The following is a 23,960-nucleotide window of genomic DNA, read 5'->3' on the forward strand; positions in this document are numbered from 1 at the left end:
ACAATGCCCGTGGTCGGACAGCTTGAACTGCAGCTCAAGGCACGACACAAACAAACACAAGCCGCACATTGTAGAAGCTCAGCGATAGGATTAAAGTGGATGCAAACTCGTAAAATACTCCATACAAAGTGCATGACATATGACGTTGAAAATTTCGGCTATTTAATGCTACAATTGGCTGGTTCCTACAGTGCCCCAGCTAGGATCAATTGATGTGGAGTTTGCTCTCGATAACAGCTAAAGAGTGCACGGCTGAGGTGAATGGTCGGCCGCTTTCCGGACCTGTTCAGGTCCGAGGAGGAATGTTCCAGTGGATAAACAGGTGTGCACCTGCCACTGCATCTGCAGCAGACATTGCCAAAAGAAGTTGAAGCAGCCGTATAACCAGCATGTGGCCAGATCTTGGTCGTGCTTCCAGAGTGAGGGCAAATGCGCCTCGGACGGCTAAATGAGTCCTCCGAAGGGCTCTGAAAGAACCCGGCTAATTTGTTTCAAATGGTGTGATCAAATGCCAAATAGTACATTTCGATTCGAGTATGGAATCAAATATCAAAATTTTCACAAAATTTACTGCTTATAAATTTTGCGCAAAAAGATAGTGCTGTGCACCCGTGCCAGTCTCCTAACATTGCATAACAAGAGTGTATCAAGCTATCAATAATATAGGTACATAAAAATCAAGATTTACAGTACAGTGAACTCTTATTAAAAGAAACACCAAATTAGTATGCCAGTACTGATTATAGGTCAGTTCTAGTACGTATATGAAGGTCTTCAAAATAATTTCTTATCAGTAACATTTCTGTTGAATATAGTCAAGTGCCTTTTTTTCCCTCTGAGACTAATGAATTAGTGACGTTCTGTTGTACTGAATACCAATGTTGTTCTCAGTTTAATAGTGGGCCTGTGTATTGCGGCAATGTTTTATTTATTGCGTAGAAAGTTTTCCTTTTCAGTTTTCTCCGAAATACAGAAGGGTATCCTTAACAGCTTTGCACCGAGTCAGAACAAAAGTACTGTTTGCCGCAACCACTGTGGACGAAACTGCAGCCACTGTCGACGGAATCGTGGACGGCGACCTTGCGGTACTGAAAGCACGCGATCGAAGCACACAGCGAGTCAAAACGAAACTACTATTGCTGCAACAACGGTGGACGAAAGTGCAGTCGCTATTGAGGCGATAATAGAATTCCCAACCATGCAGGTGCATGTGATGTGATGTAATGTGATGTGATGCATGTGATGTGATGTGATATCACTGCATGTAAAAACAAAAATGAAGAAAGAGGTAAAGGTAAAGACTAAACAAGGTTGAAACTTCCCTTGGAAAACTGCCTCAAAGTACGCTGAAATCTCAATATAAAGAAGTTCACAGTACTGTGGCAAATTGTTCATTATTCTGAAAGGTTGTTATAGTGAAGGCCCAAAAATTAACCATTCTACCCATCAACCCATCAGTTGTCACCATGTGAGCTATCCCTGAAAACATTGCTGTGAGCTCTGGGCCCGCACTGTTGCTGTTTTCCATAGATTCCACTGCCACACACCATCAAAGCATCATATAGCAAGAGTGGTGCGTGCAAAACAGATGCTGACACAAAGAAAAGCACTGACCAAGCGGAAGCTCCATGTTGCCGCCAAAGCGCAGTGTCTTTTTTTTTCTTACTTTTTATTTATTTATTTTTTCACATTCCTTGTCGTGGACACTGCAGCTGTCTCACTTGAGACAGGTGCCTGAACTATTCCAAAATGACACTGTCCGAAAAGTGCGACAGTGTGGCATCAACACCAGGGGCACAGATGTGATATTTCCTCATGTGCATAGTTGGTACAGCTGCAGGAAGAAGCCTGAATAAAAGGAGAGGGGTGCGCAGAAAGGACGAGATGTACCTCCATTGCTAGGGGACACTTGTTTGGGCAGAGCATGTGCTCGCAAAACCTGATGCTTCGTCACTTTTGCAATCGAAAAAAAAGTTTCCTTGCACCCTCCCGTGTTTTTTCTCTTCAGCGCTGTCTCAGGTTTTCAGAACTTCTGCGCAGTGGCATCTGCTTTATGTGCCTCGTCTGCTAGCCTACTGGTCCAGCTGTTGTGAAGGATACACGGAAATTGAAGAAGGCCCAGATTTAGGAATATTAAGTTGTAGTACTGAGGTGTTGTTAGCATGACACAGAAATTTAATAATGATCATTATTCTGACAGGTTTGGTATTCTGAAGTTTGTATTACTGAAATATTTTTACATTGAAACTGCAAGCAGTCAGAAATTTCTGAAAAGGTCATTAATCTGAAAAGTTTTTTAATATGGTATTCGTATTAACAAGGTCTCATTGTGCCAAGAAAGACGCTTTTACCGTTGCATCAATGTGACACAACGACTGTGACATTTCTGTTGTCCTGAAATTCGTGTCAAATTTATACCGCTGTCACACAAGCATTTTGGATCACGATTGAGCCTGATCCAGATCAAATTGCACAACCCGAATCCAGTACATTGAGAAAGTAGACTGTCATTTGCACCGTCACGCTGAGTGAGCTCTACCAACTTGATCCTGAAGGTTAGACCGTGCAGAAGCAACCATTCTTGACTGCAATAGAAAAATTGCATCTGGGCTGGGCTTGATCACAATCAAAAATGCCCGTCTTGCACCATTATATTAAAGGGTTCCTGAAATGGTTCGGACAAATTTCGTAGACGTGTAGGGTACAGCTACAGTAACACATTCACACCACAATTTGTGTAAAGCGTTTCATATTATGAGAGCTATGGACGATTACAGGTTACCCTCCTCCATAGCCATGCTCCTGAACTCGTTCACGAAGTGATTGAGGCTAAGCTCCGCCTTCACTGGCTCTGTGCCATGATGGGACGTCATGCCGTCTACTTCCGGTTGTCTTGGAGCCAGCACACGAAGCCTCTCCAACCTCTCCGCCAGCCACCTGGCAGTCGATCCCAAGCGAGAGCCAATGAATCAGCTTGCGCTGCAAGCATTCTGTCGCAGTGCTGAGCGTGCCCAGTATTCCGGTAACCACAGGCAAGCTGAGTGTTTTGAAGGGTGGGTGGAGTCGTAAACTAAAGCCCCTCCATACTACTATTGCTGTGATGAAGGAGCTTTAGCATAGATGTACTCGGCGGTGTAGCCACCTGGAGGCGCAGAGCTTAACCAGCCAAAGAAAGAGCTAATATTGCTGTAACTAAGTGTAAAACAGTTTAAAGATTTAGAGAAACAATATGCTTACGATTACGCTCCTGCCAAAAATTTACACCAGCAGCGAAGTAGAATACACTTGGTTACTGCTAAATTAGTTCTGTGTTAGGTTGAGCTCTGTGCCACCAGGATGCAGGCCATCCACGTTTGTGCCTCTCCTCAGTCCATAATACGCCTAAGCCCAGTCCGCTTGTGCTTACACTTACCCGAATACCGGAGACGTGAAACAGTAATGTGGTATTAATCCTTCGGCGTGAAGTGACGGCGGCAAACATGCAAATCCTAGCGCCGATCTGATAGCAACAACCAGCGCTGCAGCCACTCCACTCGCAGGTTTCCCTTGCAGAGGGACACAATATCGCAGCTTCACAAGTCGCCGATCGCTACGTGTGCAGCCCACAACGGAAGGGCGAACTATGGTGCTCACGAAAAGACGGGTCGAGACCAACACAGACCGCACAAGTTGCGTCAGCAGGGAGACAACACTTGCTGTGTGCCGGAAGTGCTTGAATGTAGTATTAAATTTTTTTTGTGCATTCTCTTTCTGTCACTTTCCTTTTTATAGAAACAAATTAACTAAGATTAGAACTATTAGGAAAAACATGTGTTCGCCATAAACTGGGAAAAATTATCGATGATGCATCCTGGGCAGCCATTCGGACAGCTCATCCTGCTGATGTCACATGGTCACCACACCTCACTTGGTCAGGGGCGGCTGAAAACTCAGGGGAGCAGTGCCTCTGCGTTCAGTAGCGATGCACATGTTTAAAACCTTGTAATAAATTACACAGCTTATGTGAAGCTTTTAAATGCATCACTTAAAGATCAGGAGGGCCAACCCTAACGATTCAATACGTTTGTACAATACAGTCAAACCCACTTATAACAATATTCAAATGCCACGAAAATTCCATTGTTACAACCGATAATTGTTAAAACCAGGTTGCATTAAAAAAATCATAATAGGGAGATCGCAGAGCTGATCTTAGCAAACTATAATGGCGGGAAGGCCAGTGCCCCTCCCAACCACCTTCCTCCATCCAGCTGCTGATTGCATTCCCTCGTTTAACTGCTTCCTGAGTGCTCTGATCACGTCTAACATGCGTCGGCTGTCGGCGTTAAATAATGACACTGCTATAACTGCTAAGAGGGGTCACGGGTGGCAAGCGATATGCGAGCGCTGCCGAGGCAGCGCTTTGGTGCGCCCAACAGGGGCCTTTTAAAAAATGCGAGGAGGTTGCCACGGCATCCTGTCAGCTTGAGAAATCCAGAAGAAACACCAAAGCGAGATCGCCACGAGCGTCTTGCCACGTACGTCACACTGCATTGCACGAGAAAACCCTAAGTCCATCAGCCTTGCCGACATCCTTCTCCAAGGTATCCAGGTGCTCCACCTGCAGCAGAAGGTTCCTCATGAAAACGAAGCCCCGGAGGGACTGAATCATTTGCCGGGCCTCCTGTGAGGAAAACGCTGAGGCAGCTTGCCCTACCACATCATCACTGCCGCCATCGCCGTTGATATCCGATGCAAGCACATTCGCGACGATCACCTCATCAGTTAGAAGCACTTAGTACTTAGTTTCCAAATCTATAGCCGTGTGCTTTCTTTTCACTAGCAACATTGTGCATTGCTGATTATCAGCAGGCGGGTCAGTCATCTTCCGTTTCAGCGACGAGTCAAAAGAGGTTGAGAAACCACGTGGCCAGGAACGATTTTGACCCAAAAGACGAACACAGGGCTCTTTGCAGAACTGCGCTGAATGAAGAGCCAGCAAGCAAGATGCGAGCAGCACAGTTGGCGCGGTCCATTCGTGTTTCGAAGGGTGGTGCGGCGTAGAGATATGGGCGCAGCCCATCCATGTTCTGGGGTGGTGGAAGGGCGACAGGAGAGGGGCACGCGGAGAAGGCTGGAAAATGAGTGCGCGGCGGCTATTCGAGCAGTGGGCCATCGTGCAGCGGCTCGAATTTTTCTTTTTTTCTTTTCAAGGATTTCGCATTTCACTACCTTTCAGCTCGGACACCGAGCACCCAGAGTACATCGTTGTAACCAATAATGTGGCATCGGGGGTTTGTAGTAAACGGGTTACTTCACCATGCAAAACATACAAAAGTTGACGGTGCAGCAGCTTCTCATTATTATAACCCAGGCACGTACCCAAGGGGGGGCCCGAGGGGCCCAGGCCCCCCCCCCCCCCCCCCCGAAATCAAGTGGCATACCCCCCCCCCCCCCCCTCCCCACCCACGCCACCACTCCTCACACATTCCTAAAGCACCGCCAGATCAATGTTGAGACTTGGCAGCTGTTCATCGGTCAGCATTATGCTGCCTTTTTCACTCCTTTTAGATGGCGGTAGTTATCGGCATCTCTTGTAATGTGAAGGACAGTTTTCTCATAGATTCCGCACCCGCGCGATTAACTCGAGATGCGTTCAGTTGTCACCATCTATTCAACCGTCACGCGCATAGCTGTTGCTTTTGTTAGTTCAACCTTCTTTGTTTAGGCTGATCCTGGGACCAGGAGAGGGATGCGGCTGTTACTCAGCTGGTCTGTACTCTCATGGAACGAGTTGCGGCGGGAGAAAACGCCAATTGCGTTTAACTTATCCCTTTGCTTCATTATTTCCTTGAGTTACGGCTCGCCGCGACGCTGGCAGATGCCCGGAACCATATATACGTGATATGGGTTAGATAAGGTGGGAAATAAAATAATGTGAAAGAGCGTCCATCATGAAACCCTGCAATAACCCTTAAGCCCATAAGCAAGATGAATGTTGCCCGTTACCTCGTCTGTTTTTCCCTAATTGTATAGCACTTTTCGTGCAAAATTGGCAACTGGAAACAAAAATCGCAAGGAATTGAGAAATTATGCGATCTACTAAGGGAGAGAGCCAAGCCAACAACCAAACTGCAAGCAAAAGCGATTAATAAAAAAGTTAACCGTTGTTTATGCGAATAGTTATGGATCAACATCTTTTTATTTAAAAAGGAAGTAGAGAAAACGCCGCCAGAAGTGGAGAACAATTACTTGTTTTGAATGACGCTTCTACAGTTATCGGTCGAACCGTCTCACGTAGCCACTTCTCTGCTGTGCTTATGTGGGTACTGCACTCACCTTTCGCGGTGAGCGCAGTACGTCTAGAATCGCAGAGTCCTGGGCTCTACGCGGTTGTATGCGACTGGCGGCCGCACAGCATTATGCAATTCGCGGAACTGTCAAAACTGATCAACAAGGCGAAAATAACTGATATTCGAAACTATAACATGAGAAAGACTGAAGAAGCCGTAAAAAATGAACGCAGCCTGAAATCAGTAAAAAACAAACCTGGCATAGGACAAACCATGATGTATGCACTAAAAGATAAGAAGGATAATATCATCAGCAATCTCGAAGATATAGTAAAAGCAGCGGAAAAATTCTAAGCTGACCTGTATACAGTACCCAGAGGAGTCACGATACCTCACTTAGAAACAGTAATGAACAGGATACAGAAACTCTCCTATAACTAGCGATGAGGTCAGAAGGGCCCTGCAAGACATGAAACGATGAAGAGCGGGAGGAGAAGGTGGAATAACAGTCGATTTAATCAAAGATGGAGGAGACATAATGCTTGGAAAACTGGCTGCTCTTTATACGAAGTGTCTATCGACTGCAAGGGTCCCAGAAAACTGGAAGAATGCAGAAATTATACTAATCCACAAAAAAGGAGACGTTAAAGAATTGACAAATTATGGGACCATTAGCTTACTCCCAGTATTATATAAAATATTTACCAAAATAATCTCCAAACACGGGACTTTAGTCAACCAAGGGAACAGGCTGGCTTCAGGAAGGGATACTCTACAATGGATCACATCCATGTCATCAATCAGGTTATCGCGAAATCTGCAGAGTACAATAAGCCTCTCTATGTGGCTTATATAGATTACAAAAAGGCATTTGATTCAGTAGAGATACCAGCAATCGTAGAGGCACTACGTAATCAAGGAGTACAGAACGCTTACGTAAAAAGCTTGGAAAATATTGCTACATGCGTGTGGTATTTGTTTGTTTGAACGAGGCGCGTAGGCGCCATCACTCCAGAAAAGAGGAGGAAGAACGAACTGGGCTCGCGCTGTGAATCTAACCGGTAAGAGCTGCAACCATTGTTGTAAATATAATCTGTAAATAGTTTCTCGTCTTACTGACTCGTTCTTCGCGTAAGAATATCTACAGAGGTTCTTCAGCTACCTTAATTCTACACAAGAAAAGCAGGGAGATACCTATAGAGAAAGGGGTCAGACAGGGAGACACAATTTCTCCAAAGCTATTCACTGCATGCTTAGAAGAATTCAAGCTATTAAACTGGGAAGGCTTAGGAGTAAAGATCGACGGCAAATATCTCAGCAACCTTCGGTTTGCCGATGACATTGTTCTATTCAACAACAATGCAGACGAGTGACAACAAATGATTGGAGACCTTAACAGAAAGAGTGTAAGAGTGGGGTTGAATATTAATATGCAGAAGTTGAAGATAATGATAAATAGCCGGGCAAAGGAACAAGAGTTCAGGATCGCCAGTCGGCCTCTAGAGTCTGTGAAGGAGTCCCTTTACCTAGGTCAATTAATCACAGGGAACCCTGATCATGAGAAGGAAATTCACAGAAGAATAAAAATAGGTTGGATCGCATACGGCAGACATTGCCAGCTCCTGACAGGAAGCTTACCATTATTATTGGAAAGTAAGGTGTGCAATCAGTGCATTTTGCCAGTGCTGACATATGGGGCAGAGACTTGAGAGCAAGTTAAGGGCCGCGCAAAGAGCGATTGAACGAAGATTGCTAGGCATAACGTTAAGAGAGAAAGAGAGCGGTTTGGATCAGAGAGCGAACGGGTACAGACGATATTCTAATTGACATCAAGAGGAAGAAATGTAGCTGGGCAGGTCATGTAATGCGCCGGTTAGATAACCGTTGGACCATTAGGGTTACAGAATGGGTACCAAGAGAAGGGAAACGCAATCGAGGACGACAAAACACTAGGCGGAGCGATGAAATTAGGAAATTCGCGGGCGCTAGTTGGAATCAATTGGAGCAGGACAGGGGTAATTGAAGATCGCAGGGAAAGGCCTTCGTCCTGCAGTGGACATAAAACAGGCTGCTGCTGCTGCTGCTGCTGCTGCTGCTGCTGCTGCTGCTGCTGCTGCTGCTGCTGATGATGATGGAGGTGGTGCCCCCCCCCCCGAAAAAAATCCTGGGTACGTGCCTGTTATAACCGGTATATTGTTAAAACCGGTATCGTTATAAGTGGGTTCAACTGTATCATCAAAGTTGTTTCAAGGTCCCTTTAATGAACAACCTAAAACCAGAGCGATTCAGACCATCTTTGCATTCCTCCCACAACACAACTCGCGGTGAAATCACACAGTACAGTCTGTATTCATTTCCAAATGGACTACCTTATCATATGCCAGTGCTAAAGTGCTCAATTGCTTGCAGCTTGCTACTACATAAATGTTACCAAACAAGTGCACGCTGTCAGACAAATAAGAAAGCGCAGTGTGCTTCACACGTGCAAATCAGCACGGTGCATCACTCAAATCACGGCGAAGTTGAGCTACAGCTATATTCTCGTCATCACAAGCAAACTATCGTGAATGAGCTACAAGCCTAAGTGCCAGCATTACCATGAATGTAATAGCAAGCATTAAGGAAATTGGCAAACTTTCACATTCCAACTTTATTCTACAGACGGCGGTTATGCATTCCTTTTCATGCCATTTACCCAGGATTCACAGGTGGCTGCAGGCCCCAGGATTGTCACTGTTGTGGCAGTTCACCTTGGCTACCCGACCGTCGAGTCATCACGAAACAACAGCAGTGCGAGAAGAAATTTTGCAGACATTGGGGGCATTGCGAGCACCTCACAATACCGGCCACCTGATAGACGCGATGCTCCGCTGCGCAAATGAGTAGTGTGGCACGGATGGCTGTTGACAAACTTGAAGCCCCATGGACAGTGGACTGTGCAGTTTTTGAAAGCAGCTGGCTCATGCACGTACCAAATCAAAGCATAACTACTGTTTGCCACAACCGCTGCAAAGGAAACTGCAGCTGCTATCGACGCAGTCATGGACGGCGACCTTGCAGTTCTGAAGGTACGTGGTTGATGTGTGCACCAACCACGTACCAACTAAACTACTCTTTGCCACAATTGCTGTAGACGAAACTGTGGGGGCTGTCAACACCAACATGTATGGTGACTGCGCAGTTATGAAGGCGTGCAGACAACGCAGTGTTTTGCGCAGTGGTAAACGCAAGATAAAGGCATTAAATGCGTGAATAGGCACGAAGCATTCTAACACCGCTGTCATCCACGTGCGGTTTCCATTGGTGACCATCGCGACGCAGACTCCGCCACTTCGTATTGAGGCTACCGCTGTTTTTGTTCATTGCGGCACTCGTCGAGCTCCGAGAGTTGTCCGAATTAACCTATTTTCGACCAAATATGTCCGAATGAACAAGAGTTTGATTTCATTAAATAATGCATACGCCTGCTGGAACCAGATGACAAGTGCAAATGATCTAATATTCCAAATTAACAAGCTTTAACTGTAGTCTAAGTGAGTACATTTGTGCGCACATAAAAGAATTACAAATGTACCTCAAGGCCATTGTTCTAACCAAGCTGTAATAAATGCCAGGCTGCCAGTGTGAAATGCCATGGCATCATGTGGTCAGCAAAGCGAATACATATTTTTGGCTATAGGTAGCGTCCAAGGCCTAACAGTGTCAGAACAAGCAATTCATCACAGTAATAACGACAAGACATTGCCAATACTTTTGCCTCATCTTGAGATGAGACAAAAGACAACCATTTATTTTTTGCTGTCACAGCACAGGAGCAAGTTGCAAGAGTGAAATAAAATCAAAGTGGGTGAACTGGTGGCTGCCATGTTGTTGCGGAGTCTCGCTGTTCTGGCGGAAGTTGCTGCGCAGACTTCGGGCGACAAGCGAAATTTTCTGAGTGGCCAGAAGCCAGCAGCATGACAAGCGACAGTGACGGACTGCCCTCTGTGACAGCAAAACCTGTCGCCTGTTTCCATCGCTCGAAATATGTGTGCGTGTGATTACAGCTTTACTGATTCAGAGCGGCTTCCATGTGCGACAGTTTCACATTTTCCCGAATGCAGAAGAGTAAGACAGTAAAAATACAGTTGAACCTCATTATAACAAAACAGGATATAACAAAATAATGGATATCATGATGTAAATGTAGGTAATTACCCTTGAGATCCAAAGTTCAGTACTACATGCCAAAATGGACATATCAAAGTAATGGTTATAGCAAAGTGCAGTGAAGCCTTGATTCAATGAACTCGGTAAAATAAGCAGTTCAGTTTGTTATACCAAAATTTTCTTATATTGAAAGTCGACCTTTTATGCAAATAACTGCAGTCACCTATAAATTTTTCTATACGGAAGGGGCTGTAAAATTTTCCGATTGATTGGGCCATCAGAAAAACCAAACTTGAGTGGGAAAAGAAAATTCATTTTGTTGAATTTGAGAGTTGGCAACAAAGGATACGGTTTCATTTCATGCCAATGGTATCTTCACATCGGCAGTACAAAGCGAAGCCAGCCATGCTTTCGCATCCACTCTGCCCCTGCAGCCGATAGTGTCGCCTGCAGTGGGACGACCCTATCATGAACAGCGCTAGCAGCAGGAAGTGAAGGCTTTATCTGCCTTTCGCTTCAATGTGTCTCCAAAACTCGAGATTATGTCACCTTCAGTACCTAACACACAGAAGGCAGCACACATGGTGCCACATCATTTCAGCATGCCCACTTTTTTACCTGTCAAACAGAGCGCGCGAGCTGCATATGCTCTCAGCCACACTGACAGCCGTACGCAGCCACGGCTGTACTAAAAAAGAGGCACATGCCAACCTGCCCCCCACTTCCTCTCCCTCATGCATGCTTAATTATATTACCGCGAGCTCACTCCCCTTCCCCTTTCCTACGCGAAAGAACTCGCACAGTAAGACAAGACGGCACTCATCAAGCCACCATCTTTCTCAGCTCCCCCTTTGCACGTTTTCACTTGCACCCAAAGCATGCAACAGACGGAGTGTGATACATAGGATCTTATCGCACTTCGACTTAATACGGAACATGATGCTGCTTTGCTTCGGCAGTCGCACTTGGTCAGACGGCACAAGATTTGAGAGGTGCATTTGCAAGCAGCCACTTGTAATTCAACCATTTAATCATCTGCTTCTGTGGAAGATCCCTTTTATTATCTCGGTATTCCTTCACGGCAGTAGAGAAATTCCGTTATGTTGAAATCACATATAAACACACTTTGTTATATTAAGGTTCTAAATACATGGCATTCTATGGATGAGAAGTTGTAAAAAAGTTGAATACTTCATTATATCGAGAATTTCGTTATACTGAAGTTTGTTGCACCCACTTTTAACAATATTCAAGTGCCACGAAAATTCCATTGTTATAACCGATAATTGTTATAACCGGCTTGCATGAGAAAAAGTCAAAATCTAATTGTAATGAGAAAACTACAATGGTGGGGAGGCCAGCCCATTTCCCCAACACCTTCCTCCATCTGGCTGCTGATTGTGTTTACTCATTTAACTGTTTAACATTGATTCCTGCATGCTCTGGTCACGTGTAACATGCTCGGGTTGTCGGCATTAAACAATGGCACCGCAATAACATCTGCACAAGGGGTGACGGGTGGCAAGCAACATGCGAGCTCTGCCGATTCATCGCTTGGGTGGCCCCAGAACGGGCATTTTAAACAATGCAAGGAGGTTGCCGCGGCAGCCTGTTAGCTTGAAAAATCCAGAAGAAATGTCGACTTGCACACTGGCTACTTCTCACTGGCTTGCATGAGAAAACCCCAAGTCTTTCAGCCTTGCTTGCTTTATGCGAAGCTTGCCAACATCTTTCTCCAAGGCATCCAGGTGTTTCACATAGTGCAGCGGAAGGTCTCTCGTGAAGCCCCAGAGGGACTGAATCATCTTCAGGGCCAAGGACAAAGTTGAGGCAGCCCGCCCTACCTAAAGCCCCTCAATGATTAAAGGTAGCGCCATCTTTGCCACCCTCCCCCCACTTCGCACTCATTTCTCCTTGCACTCTCTTACCCCTCTATTGTGGCGCCCCCTTGTCCGATGCAGTACAGTCGCCAACCGTTTATTCGGACCTCACGGGGACTGCGGAAATGTCCGAAAAAGCAGATTAAGAAGAAAAAAAGAAATCCTTTATTTCCACGCACTTATTCGGGCTCAGCAGTAGGCTTGAAGAAATCGTGAATGCGCCGTTGCACGCTGTTCCGTTTACGCGCATTCAGATAAGCCTGAATCTCGGAGAGGGTCGTACCGTCACTATAGGTGGCTGAAAGCACAGTCACTGCTTGTACACGCTCCGCATGCGACAGCAGCGTAGCACATGGTGCGTCATCTTCCGACTCGGTCATGTACGGCGGCGCAGCAGAAACCTGACGAATGATCTCGCCGTCGTCGAGTTCTCGGCATGTCAGTACAGCAGTATCAGCACCTGTGAAACTGTCAAATGAGACGGTGTCTGGAATCGCAATGCACAGGTCTGCACAGGTCTCGGCAGAACATTTTCGGCGTGAGTAGGGAGCACATCGGTAAGCGACAAATCCTGGGCCTCCCAGCACCCGCTTGCTGGCATTTCCCAGCGCAGTCTGCGCAGGCACTGTCAGCGCCATTAGACACTCGACGCAATGTTTCCGTATGCCGCGTTGCATCACCCCAACCTTGACACAGCACACAAAGCGAACATAACCACACCGTTACGCCGACACCAGTCGCACAAACGAAAAACGTGGCCTACTCACAGCGTCGTGCACGAAGAAAGAAACAAATCAACTGCTGGATTGTCTTGACATGGCTTACTAAGCTGAGACCGGAACTGCTGTAGCTATGAACCAGGCAGAAACAAATGATGATGAGCGGGATTTGCAGCAGCACCACTTCGTGGGGCAGCAAAGAGGCTTCGTTCAAAACAAAAATGGCATTCAGCAAGTCGAACCATGCACCGGTCAGAGTCGGTGCATGGTGCTCTCGATCAAGTTGGCTCAAGGAGTATCTGAAAAATCAGACGAGAGGTTTCAAGGTGTCTGGACTTTCGGCAGTTGTTATACATTATGGTCTATGGGGAGAATGGCGGTGCCGCGGAACAGACCGAATAATCGAGCATGTCCGAATTTTTGGAGTCCGAAAAATCAGTCCGCAACTGTATAGCAGATACCATGCATTAATGCCAGTGGGATGACCGCCTTTTTGTCACTTCTTAGCTCCTGTTTATTTGCTGTCGCACTGAAAAGACATCTGAGAGCCTTATTTCAACCCTGAGAAAAAGAAAAAGTGGTACTAACAAAATTTTAGGGGCAGAAGCATGTTAAAAAAATGTATGCTTTGGAGTCACAACAGGGATAGTGTGGAAGTGCACTATCCTGAGGAAGTGGATAGTGCACGGTCGCATTTCTGTACTGGTTTTCGCTGAGTATGGTTTGTGAATCGTCGCAAGTAGCTGTGAAGCGTGGCTGTCCCGAGGTGTTCATCAGAAAGTACAAATCTCTTTTGAATACCGCCGAACGGAAGCAGTGACTGAAGCCGCATCATGCATTTGGGCATGATGTGGCTAGAGCCTAGAGCCTCACAATGAAGATTAAAATTTATTACTTTGGCACTGACTGGTGCACTCTGGCTGATAACCTTAGAGCATGCTGGGTACAGTGTCCAGCTTACTTTTGCTGAAATCACGCATAATTAAAGGCTCAAATTGGTCATCCAAAAAATGGTCCTAATATATTAAACAAAAGACAAAAAACGTCCTGCATGAAATAAACATCATGCACCCCGAAAACGATTCATTGTGTACAAACATTAATGAGAAAACCCAGTAAGGAAATTGTAAATTTTGATCAAATGAGCAGCGTTTCCCACAGAATTTTCAAAGCTGAAACACCTTTTTTTTTTTTTTTTGCTAGAGTACAGGGTGTCTACCAACCGGGAAAATGAATTCTCAGGGATTTTGAGTAGTCTGGAAAAACTCAGGGAAAACTCAGGGAATTTGTGCCTCTATCAGGGAAAGTTAGCTGTAATCTTATTGAAAAGGTCGAAAGTTGCGGTAATGCTGGCTCGAGTAACAGACAGGAATTGTAATGAATCGTCTTTGATGCCCTGTTGTCAGCTGGGGGAGTTGCCAGTGTACAGTCAACGACCGATTTTCCAGATTCTTGATAATTTGGATGGGTTCGTGGCCGTCCGGAATGTATCAGAACGTCTGAAATTTCGGACACAAGAACTCTTCGCTGTCTGATTTTACGGACGTTTTGCCGTGACTGCATGTCTGAAACGGCATTAATGAAAGCTACCACGCTGCCATTTTGATTACCTTTCCGCCTTGAACCGGCACTCTCGCACGCAGATCCACTGGCAGCCGTAGCCACCACTGCGGCAACGCTAGGCCTAGCTGCTTTGACGTTTGCTATGAAACTTCTTGCCGCTGGGTGGTGTTTTTTATTGAAAGAATTCGCTGCTGTCAGCAATTCAGCAATGGCTCGGACTCCGCCTTTGTTGTCCTCACGATTGGCTTAGAAGCTTGAAAAGCATGGTGCATTGCATAATGCCGGTTCCCGAAAGTCAGCTTCGCCTCTGTACAATAATCTTACTTGGTACAGCATATGCAAAAGCATTGCAGTGAAGCATAACAAGCGTGAGAAGGGGCTATTGCCACGGGACACAGTATGTATTCCTTAATTATACACGCGTGCACCCGGTATTTCCTGTCACAGTATGAGCACCGATATTCCTAATATGTGTACCAACAGCCCTTCAGAGCGTTTTCTAATGTGCCTGTGGCGGTTTGAGCCCTTAAGGACTGTAAATGACATGCATTTATTTTTTCCAACTGGCCGCTTTTTCGGATGTTTTCGCGGCCCCTAGGGAGTTCGAAAAATTGGATGTGGACTGTGCAACTGATTAAAGAGATGCTTCAAATGGTCTGTGGGGTGAACGAGTGGCGGAAGGAGGACAAGAACAGAAAGGACCTACGCACTGAGGAATCAACGGGAAAGGAAGCGTGGCGCCGCCTCTTTGAAGGAGCTTGAGCTCAAAAAACTAAGTGTTGGCTGACGCCAAGATGCAGGTGTTCCTCATTCAAACCAAAATAAACTCTTTAAAGCAGCAAAACCCAACACTGAGGTGTTGTGTACAGGCTGAGAGTATGTCAGGACAGTTGAGGTTGACATTCCAGCTGCTGAGAGAGAATCTTAGTTGTGACAAAGTTCAGGCCTCATACCAACGAGCTTGCTATCAGTTGATAGAAATAGCTCTTATTCAAAAATATTTACTTATGTATGCATCTCCTTTTCATTCGTATCTGAAAATGTTCTACTCAACTTGGAATGGGTTTTACCATTTTTCTCGCTGTGCTCTCTGTTTTCTTTTTAAATAAAATAGATATTACTTCTTACTGTTCAAACAGGATTAAGTCATTTTTTTGTTTCAACATGCTTACTAGAGAGTGACAGCATCGAGCAACATGGTGTCAGCCTGTCTTGACATAAAATAAAGTTCTGGCTCATTCATGGAATTTTGCGAAGGTGCTCAGGGAAAACCTGGAAAACTCAGGGAATTTGTTAATGTCAGCTTGGTAGACACCCGTCCTTGCCTCCCCAGCTTTCACTTTATTGCCGCAGAAAGTTGTCTGCGAGTGTAGTGGCTGTGTCGTGCGGCTAGCCTGAATGTTTGCCGCACTGTTTGCTCTCATTGCAAACATTACCATCACTGCCATGGGGATAGCAGTGAATGTTAAACGTTGCAAGTGATGAGCCATCGTAGCTTCCGCACTGTTGCACCAGCGCAAATCCATTAGTATGTGCATGGTAGTTCGGGTAAGGCTTGCAAGCATTGAGCTATTCAGGGTCACTGTAGCCACTTCAGCAGTGATGAACATTGGCACACAACAGCCAAGGCATTGGTCACAAAGGCTCTTCTAAGTCCATTGTATAGCATACAAGAATATTTGTACATGACTGCACCCCAGGTTTCTAGGCACCACACATTCTGCCACTTAGTTCTTTTGGACATGATCTGTATGCATTGCGTTTTGGATATTGTAGTCATGAAAAAAAAAAAAAATCACCTGCTTCCATTCACACTTTTCACCCTACACTCGAATATGGCTTGCCGACTGGGAGCAGCAGTGGTTTCCATCCTGTCAGCACTCTCGTTGCACTTTGCCAATGCCATTTTTGGCAGCAAGCTAGTGTGAGCAGAACTATGAAGCGACAGTCAACCTATAGAAAAACCTAGATAATTCATAATTTTGGTTAAAACAACAAAATTTGAGCAGTCCAGTCATTTTCAGTGTAAGTTCTACCGGATAACTTAAATAGCCCGCGCGGCTCTATTCGTATAATTCGTAGCTTCTGGCCAGCAGCAACATGCGACAGCCTCCCGGCAATGGGAAGCTGTCGGCAAAGCCGGCGCACTGGGCCCAGCCTCCGCGAACCCTGGCAAACCAATGGACAGCACCGCCCTCAACATTGCACTTCCTGTTTCCTATTTTCCACGTGTAGGGCTGCATCGCATTCTTGGCATTCCTCCATGCTTTGTTGCACCTGCATCATCAGTCATTATCCGCAGTGCTAGTCAGTGGCGTGTGCACAGCTGTCTACCGCATGTGAAATCTCGGCCGTGTGCGCTGCTCATGCTCGGCTCATCTGCCGAAGTACAAAACACTGACGCTGCAGGAGAAGGCGTGCGTCATTGAGGATGCATAAAAGTTCACATGCACGATGGCGCAACTCGCCAAGAAACTCGTCAAGAAACACAAAGTACCCTTGTTGACATTTTCAACCATTTTGAAAAACAAAGCAAAGGTTATTTGGGCATACGGGATAATGCTTTTGTCAAAGCTATCAAGGATCCGCTTCCTAACCTACCCAGACGTCGAAGCCACTTTGATGTAGTGGCTAAAAAATGCAAATGCTGCTCATCTGCCCAGGAAACAGCACTATCCTATGGGAAAGGGCCGATGAGCTGGCACTGCGCTTAAGCCACGAAGAATTCAAGTGTAGCAACAGTTGTTTTGCCCATTTGAAACGATGACACAACCTGACTTTGTGTGGAGAAAGCGGCAGCAAGGACGCAAATGTTGTTGATGGCTGGCAGAAGGATACATTGACTCCGCTGCTTCAGGAGCACGGAGGTGACGATCGTGTACAATCTAGATGAAGCAGCCTTATTTTATAAGATGCTTCCTACTAAAACATTTGCTGCCAGGGAGACGGCTGTCCCGGGGAGGAAGTAGCCCAAGGACAGAATTACCTTCCTGTTCTACGTGAGCATGTCTAGAAGCAGCAAGCTTCCATTGCTTGTGATCAGCAGAGTGGAGAATCCCCGATGCTTCAAGGACGTGCATATTCCTCCGAGGGATGCCGTCATCTACCAACATAATAAGAAGGCCTGGATGATGGCAGCAATATTAGAGGAGTACATCTGGCTCCTCGACCAGAAGTTTGCTGCCAGAGGGCAGAAAGCTCTTTTTGTTATCAATTTTGCCCAGCCTACGGTGACATCACAAACCTGGAAGCCATCAAGAGTGTCTTCCTCCCTGCAAACACAATAGCCATATCTCAGCCGATGGAGTGACACTGCAGACAAAGATTTACCGCCATGGAAGCGGATTCTGCTCTGCTAAGACAGCAACAAGCAGTACTCGACAGGTCTCCTCGGTGCGATTTGCCTGATTGTGTACGCCTGGGAAAAGCTCAAGGCAAATACCATAAGGCGATGCTTTGAACATGCCGGATTTTGTAAACACTGTGGGGAGGACCAGAATTACACTTAGATGGTGCCTAAATGAGGCAGACTCGATGTGTGCCCAGATCACTGACTCCAGCAAAGAAGACGGCGGTGGACTAGGCATCGCGGAATATTCAAATGTAGAAGCAGATGTTCAAACAACATATGCTGACGTGGAAGATAAAATCACCAACAGTGTGCCAGTCAGCGGTGACAGTGACGATAACAAACCCAGCCGCACGCACACTTTAGCACCGGTTATCAATTTCTTGAACCCGCAGCTTTGTTGAGTGCAGCAGTGGCAATTTTGATATGCTACATGTTGTGAGCCAGCTGGGGAAAATGGCACTTGGGGCAGCAAACTACCGTGTCAAGCAATCCTGCATCAGTGATTACTTCAAGGAATCCTTCTCAGACATGGAAGATAAAGGTGATTTCCTTTTGCAGCAAGTTCTTGGTTATCTGTTCTTTTTCTTCTTCATTTCCATTAATTCAAAAATCTTCTTAATTTGAAGAATTTTCGTGGTTCGGTGGCCTTTGAATTATTGAGATTTTACTGTTTCTTTGTCACACTTATTCGACCTGGAATTTCTGTCTCTCACGCCAGCCTGCAACTTACACAGTGCCGATGCCATTCTAGCCACCAGCTGAGTCTGTTTTGCAGATTTTAAACAACCAGCTTAAGATGAATTGTGACAGATATATCATTTACACATCTAGGTGAATGAGAAATAAACATGCCAAGCGTTTATTCAACTACAGATCCTGCTCTGACACGCTTCACAATTTTTTTTTTTTCCCCATGCACAATCTGCGAGTGCCATGTGTTGGCTCACGAGCTTGTTGTCCCTGTCTGCTGACGCCGTTTAACACTGATCTGTTTGCGGGAAAGTGTGCTTCTGTACTGTGGCCTTTGAATTTGGCGAGGTGCAGGCAGAGTGTCGCCGTGGTGCATCCAAAGTACATGGTGGCATGCAGACGACACTCGCAGGGGTGCTTTCAGATGATGTGGGGGCACTCCCTGACCTCTTTTACAATGCTGCAACATTGCCGGAATAGTCTCCGCTGCTTCAAAATTTGTTACACGCATTGCTATAGCCATGCATTTTTCAGTGCCGATCAGATTTGTATTTTATATGCATTTCAGGCCGATCGAGTGACATTTATGCCACATTGCCTCGGAGGCGCTTTAGAAAACAGTGAAAAGCACAAGCTTGCACTGAAACTGAAAAAGTAGCCACACAGTGTGCAATTCAGCAGTCTGTTAGATTATGCAGATCCAGTGCACATCTTGGAGTCTGTGTGAGGCGAAGCTTTTGTGAAGTGGTTAATTAAATGCTAACAAACTGCTTAGCTTCTGCGACACATTTTGCAGCATAGCAGTTGCTTGCCTGCCCAGCAAATCAGATAGATGTGTAAACCCCCGCCATGCAACTCACCTCATCCACGCAACCACAAATTAACATCGTCTCCAAGAACAGCTCACTTGTTATCGCACCATCTCCAGGATCAGCACGTTACCTGTTGCCGTATCTCTATGGGACCTACCCTCCTTAATTAACCAGAAGCCAACCGAGCGGATGCCCCAAACCACAGGAAAGAAGGCATAGAGAGCTGAGCTTTGTTAAGGGGATTATGTGCTTGAAGGTGTATACGACTTGTTGCAGTGAGGATGTTCTGGCACCATTTCTTTTTTTCATGGCATATTACTCAGTTGGAAAACAGCCAGCGAAAGCACATCTGCAGGGGAAGTACAGATGGGGCTAAATGAAAATCAATTCATTATTAAAGTGGAAAGTTGGGCAAGTTGGTGTTCATTCATAATGGTAACAGCGCAAACAAAATGACAGAGTGAAAGGACACAGGACAGCCCTCGTATACTTGCGCTGTCCTGTTTCAGCCAGACAGTAGCTTTTCAGCACGACAGTAGCAGCAGCTGCGGTCAGCGAAGTCCAGGGGGGTTTGCAAAAGAAGCTTCACTTTAAAATGTATGCAACATGCTACACTGGTACCACCAGAAGTTGTTTGGCATCTATGTCACTGAGAGTGTGCGCGTGAAACATGACCCTTGTCTTTTCTCTCTCACAGGCCGTGCAGTGGCATGTGATGCATCGTCATCCCGTGTGAAACGTCTGCGTGAGTGCCTCCGGAGCTACGTGCCAGAGAAGCAGCTGCACAAGGTCTCTGTGCTGCATCACAACCTGCTTTCGCCTGGCTCTCTGGGCTGGCAGTTTGACAAGGTGCGCTACATACGCTGCTAATTGCAGCAATGGGCTGACAGACAGTGAGCCTAGCTATGAAATAACTCTAGTTGTTTGTGGTATGTTGCAAAGGGTCACACAGCAAGTAGTAGAACAAAAAAGAATATGTGCATTACGTTAACAGATGGAAAGGTGGTAGAAAGCAAGTAGGTTTTGTTTGAATGTGCTTTTTCTTTTCTTCTTGTCCTTCAGCAGGCTGTATTGCATACTTCTAGTACTTAAATTCTTCGTCATATTTTTACCATTTGTCTGCATAAATTTGATGCATATTGTGAATTTAATGTTTGTACAAGTATAAAGCTCTCAATTTATTTGCTTATTCGTTGTTATCTACAGCCTACAAGTGTAATGCATGCCTGTAAGCATTGTGGCAGTTTTTCATTTTCTTCTTGCAGTCTTTTGGAGTATGACACTTTCAAGCTGCTGTATGCAGCTTTTCGTCTGGGCCACGTTAGAAAGCCAACTGGTGGAGCTGATTGAGGAAAAATTCAACAAACTGGCAAGTCCAGCTAGTTGGTTGATGTTCATAATTTAGACAGATCTCAAAGTGCAACAGCACACACACAAAAGCAGAATGGGGAAAAAAGCAGACAGGACAGCGCTTCACTCACTCTTTTGCATATCTCTTTCACAGTTAGACTCAATAATAGGGGTTTGCAAATACTCAAATACAGTGAACACTCGTTTACTCAAACTCTGATACCTTGAAATACCAGTGAAGTCGAAAATTTTTTTTGCAGCCCATGTGTTCTTCACCTCTAATCTTGAAAAATGTTTGTGCTGTACTCCGGATATCTTGAAACCTCATCTTCAAAAATAACAGGGAACAGGCGTCGGGACAGTGTCGCTTGCACTCCCTTTTCGTCCGGCAGCAGCTATCTACCCGAGTGATACCAGGCCACGCTCCCTCCCTCCCTGTTTCTCACTTATCTGTCCCCCTTTTTTTTTTTGTCGATCAGCCCTCACACACACTTGCTTACCTGCTTGCTGGCTGCCATTTTGTTTGGCCTCATGCAGCAGTGGTGAGCTGGAAGCCGATGGCCTTTTTTTTTTTTTTTCTTAATATAGGAAGCTGTTGGGCATCAATGGGGTCACAGCATACTAATTGTAGCAACGTTGAGAAAAGTGGCTGGCACTTTTGACCAGGCATGACGCTGGCACCCAGAAGCAGCCAGGGGCAGTATTTTCAAGTGATCACTTTCAGACATAGTTCCGCTTTTGCAAGGCTCGACACTGGATGCGTCGTAGTATACAGTCGACAGTGCTCTTGGCACTGTTTGAAGCTGGCAAGATTGGCGGAGCCCACTAGCCTAATGGTGTGTTGGCATACTGCCAAAAACACTGTGGGCCATATACATGGACGCATGCGGTGCCGAGACATGTGAAATCTCGTGAAAGGGTAACTATCTTCGAAAGTGGTCTTCAGACAATACCGCTCCAGCGTGTGAGTCCCATAGCGTTGCAGTGAGATTGCAGCTTGATAAGGACGCTCACTTCATGTTTTGCACGACTGTGAAGCATAAATGCCGCATCATTCTTTGGTGTCTGCTAAAGGCATGGCAAATGCACTCTTCTGCAGTTCAGTTTCTCTTTTGAAAGCGAAATTGTCTGAAATTCATTACGATACAGAAGGTGTCAGAATTTTGGATGCCTAGAGATGGTTATGCTTTTATGACTGGCTTCAAATACTGCATTAGGACCAATTGTCTTGACACAGTGCCAGTATCTCCGTTGCCCATAGGTGCCAGCGTGTGTGATTGCCAATGCATGCAAAGTTAGACTGAATATTACTAGTGGCATGTGGTGTATGCACGGCCAGTGGGCTTCTGTTTTTGTGATTCAGTATGCGAAAAAAAAAAAGGTGAGGTGTGCAGACACGACACAAGAGTAGAGAAGTGGATAACACGAATTCCGGCTTGAAGGGAGCACTGAGGCGAAAAACGAAAGAAGACATAAAACTAATCTGCGCAAGCTCAGGAAGGGTGTCACCACGTGTCAGTCGGGTACATGTGCCGGTCTACGTGAGAGATAACTGTTAAGGCACTTAAACTCTTCCTTATATAAAGTAATCGAAGGCTGACTCACGCATGCACTTCCACCATTATAGATATGCCATGCCTCTACCATATGACATGTATCTTCATTCTTATGCCTGTACAATATTGCGAATTCATCTAACTCTGGCGTGAAGTTACAATCTTGGCAATGTTGGGAAAGATTTGAAGGCGATCCACCGGTTAATGACCTTTTATGTTCCGTAGCCTATGATTGATACACCGTCCCGTTTGCCCTACGTAGAACTGGCCACAGCTGAGGGGAATTTTACAAACCACACCCATACGACAGTCAGTAAAACTGTTGTTCTTATTGTGCTTCACTGGACAAATATCTGTTCTTTTCTGGCCTTTTACCTGCTCCTTTTTCCTCTGTACGGCAGCGCATATCTTATTGGGAGCAGTGAAAGCAACATTAACATCACATCTACTTGCAACTTTTCTAAGCCTGTGCAATACTGAATGAATGTACGAAATAGCCACTACTCTCTTTTTGCTATTACTGCTTTCTGTAATCATGTCCGTCCCCCTCGAAACTGACTTCTTTAGGCATTCAGCCACAGTGGCCACTGCTGCACTAGGATAACCTGCTTCTAATAGGCGCCGGACTTGCGCATTAGAACTGGCGCTCATCTTGTGCATGCAGGATCTGGTGAGAGAAGACTTAAGGCACGACATGGCAATTCCGTTTTTTACTACTTTGGAAGGCTTGGATTGAAAGTTTAGCAAATGGCTTCGAAGATCTTGGGGAGTATTGCCAACGAACATGATTTTGTTCGAAGACCAAGGAAATGTCAAGAAACTGAATTGCGCGTTGCTGAGGAAATTCCTTGGTAAACTTTAATCCTCCTCCATAAAGTTTAAATTGCTCACTTACTGAGGTAGCAGCGGAATCTAATTCTTTCCTATTGCAGAAAATCAGGTAATCATCATCGTAACGAAATATCTTGATAATGCTATCACCTAAGGCTTGCTCTAATGCGTTTTAATGCGCAGGTCCGGTGCCTATTAGAAGCAGGTTATCCTAGTGTAGCAGTGGCCACTGTGGCTGAATGCCTAAAGAAGTCGGTTTGGAGGGGGACGGACATGATTACAGAAAGCAGTAATAGTAAAAGAAGAGTAGCGGCCATTCCGTACATTCATTTAGTGTCGCACAGGCTTAAAAAAGTTGCAAGCAGATATGATGTTAATGTTGCTTTCACTGCTCCCAATGAGCTTTGGTAAGATATGCGGTGCCATACAGAGGGAAAAGGAGCAGGTAAAAGGCAAAAAAAAGAACAGATATTTGTTGAGTGAAGCACAATAAGAACAACAGTTTTACTGACTGTTGTATGGGTGTGGTTTGTAAAATTCCCTCAGCTGGGGCCAGTTCTACGTAGGGCAAACGGGACGGTGTATCAATCAGAGGCTAATGGAACATAAAAGGTCGTTCACCGGTGGATCGCCTTCCAATCTTTCCCTACATTGCCAAGATTGTAACTGCATGCCAGAGTTAGATGAATGCGCGACATTGTACAGGCATAAGAATGAAGAGACGCGTCTTATGGTAGAGGCATGGCATATCTATAACGGTGGAAGTGCGTGCGTGAGTCAGCCTTC

General features: G+C 45.6%; 1 protein-coding gene across 2 annotated transcripts in view; it reads left to right on the forward strand.

Moving 5' to 3' along the window:
- Positions 1 to 23,960, forward strand: part of l(2)10685 (5-methylcytosine rRNA methyltransferase l(2)10685) — an 81,037-nt gene that overhangs the window by 43,725 nt on the left and 13,352 nt on the right. For both annotated transcript variants that reach the window (XM_055067002.2, XM_050172371.3), the window contains exon 5: positions 20,135 to 20,286. In XM_055067002.2, the coding sequence (XP_054922977.1) occupies positions 20,135 to 20,286 (152 nt within the window). The remainder of the gene's footprint in view (positions 1 to 20,134; positions 20,287 to 23,960) is intronic.

The sequence above is a fragment of the Dermacentor andersoni genome, chromosome 6 (genome assembly GCF_023375885.2).
Source record: "Dermacentor andersoni chromosome 6, qqDerAnde1_hic_scaffold, whole genome shotgun sequence".
Classification (NCBI taxonomy): Eukaryota; Metazoa; Arthropoda; class Arachnida; order Ixodida; family Ixodidae; genus Dermacentor; species Dermacentor andersoni.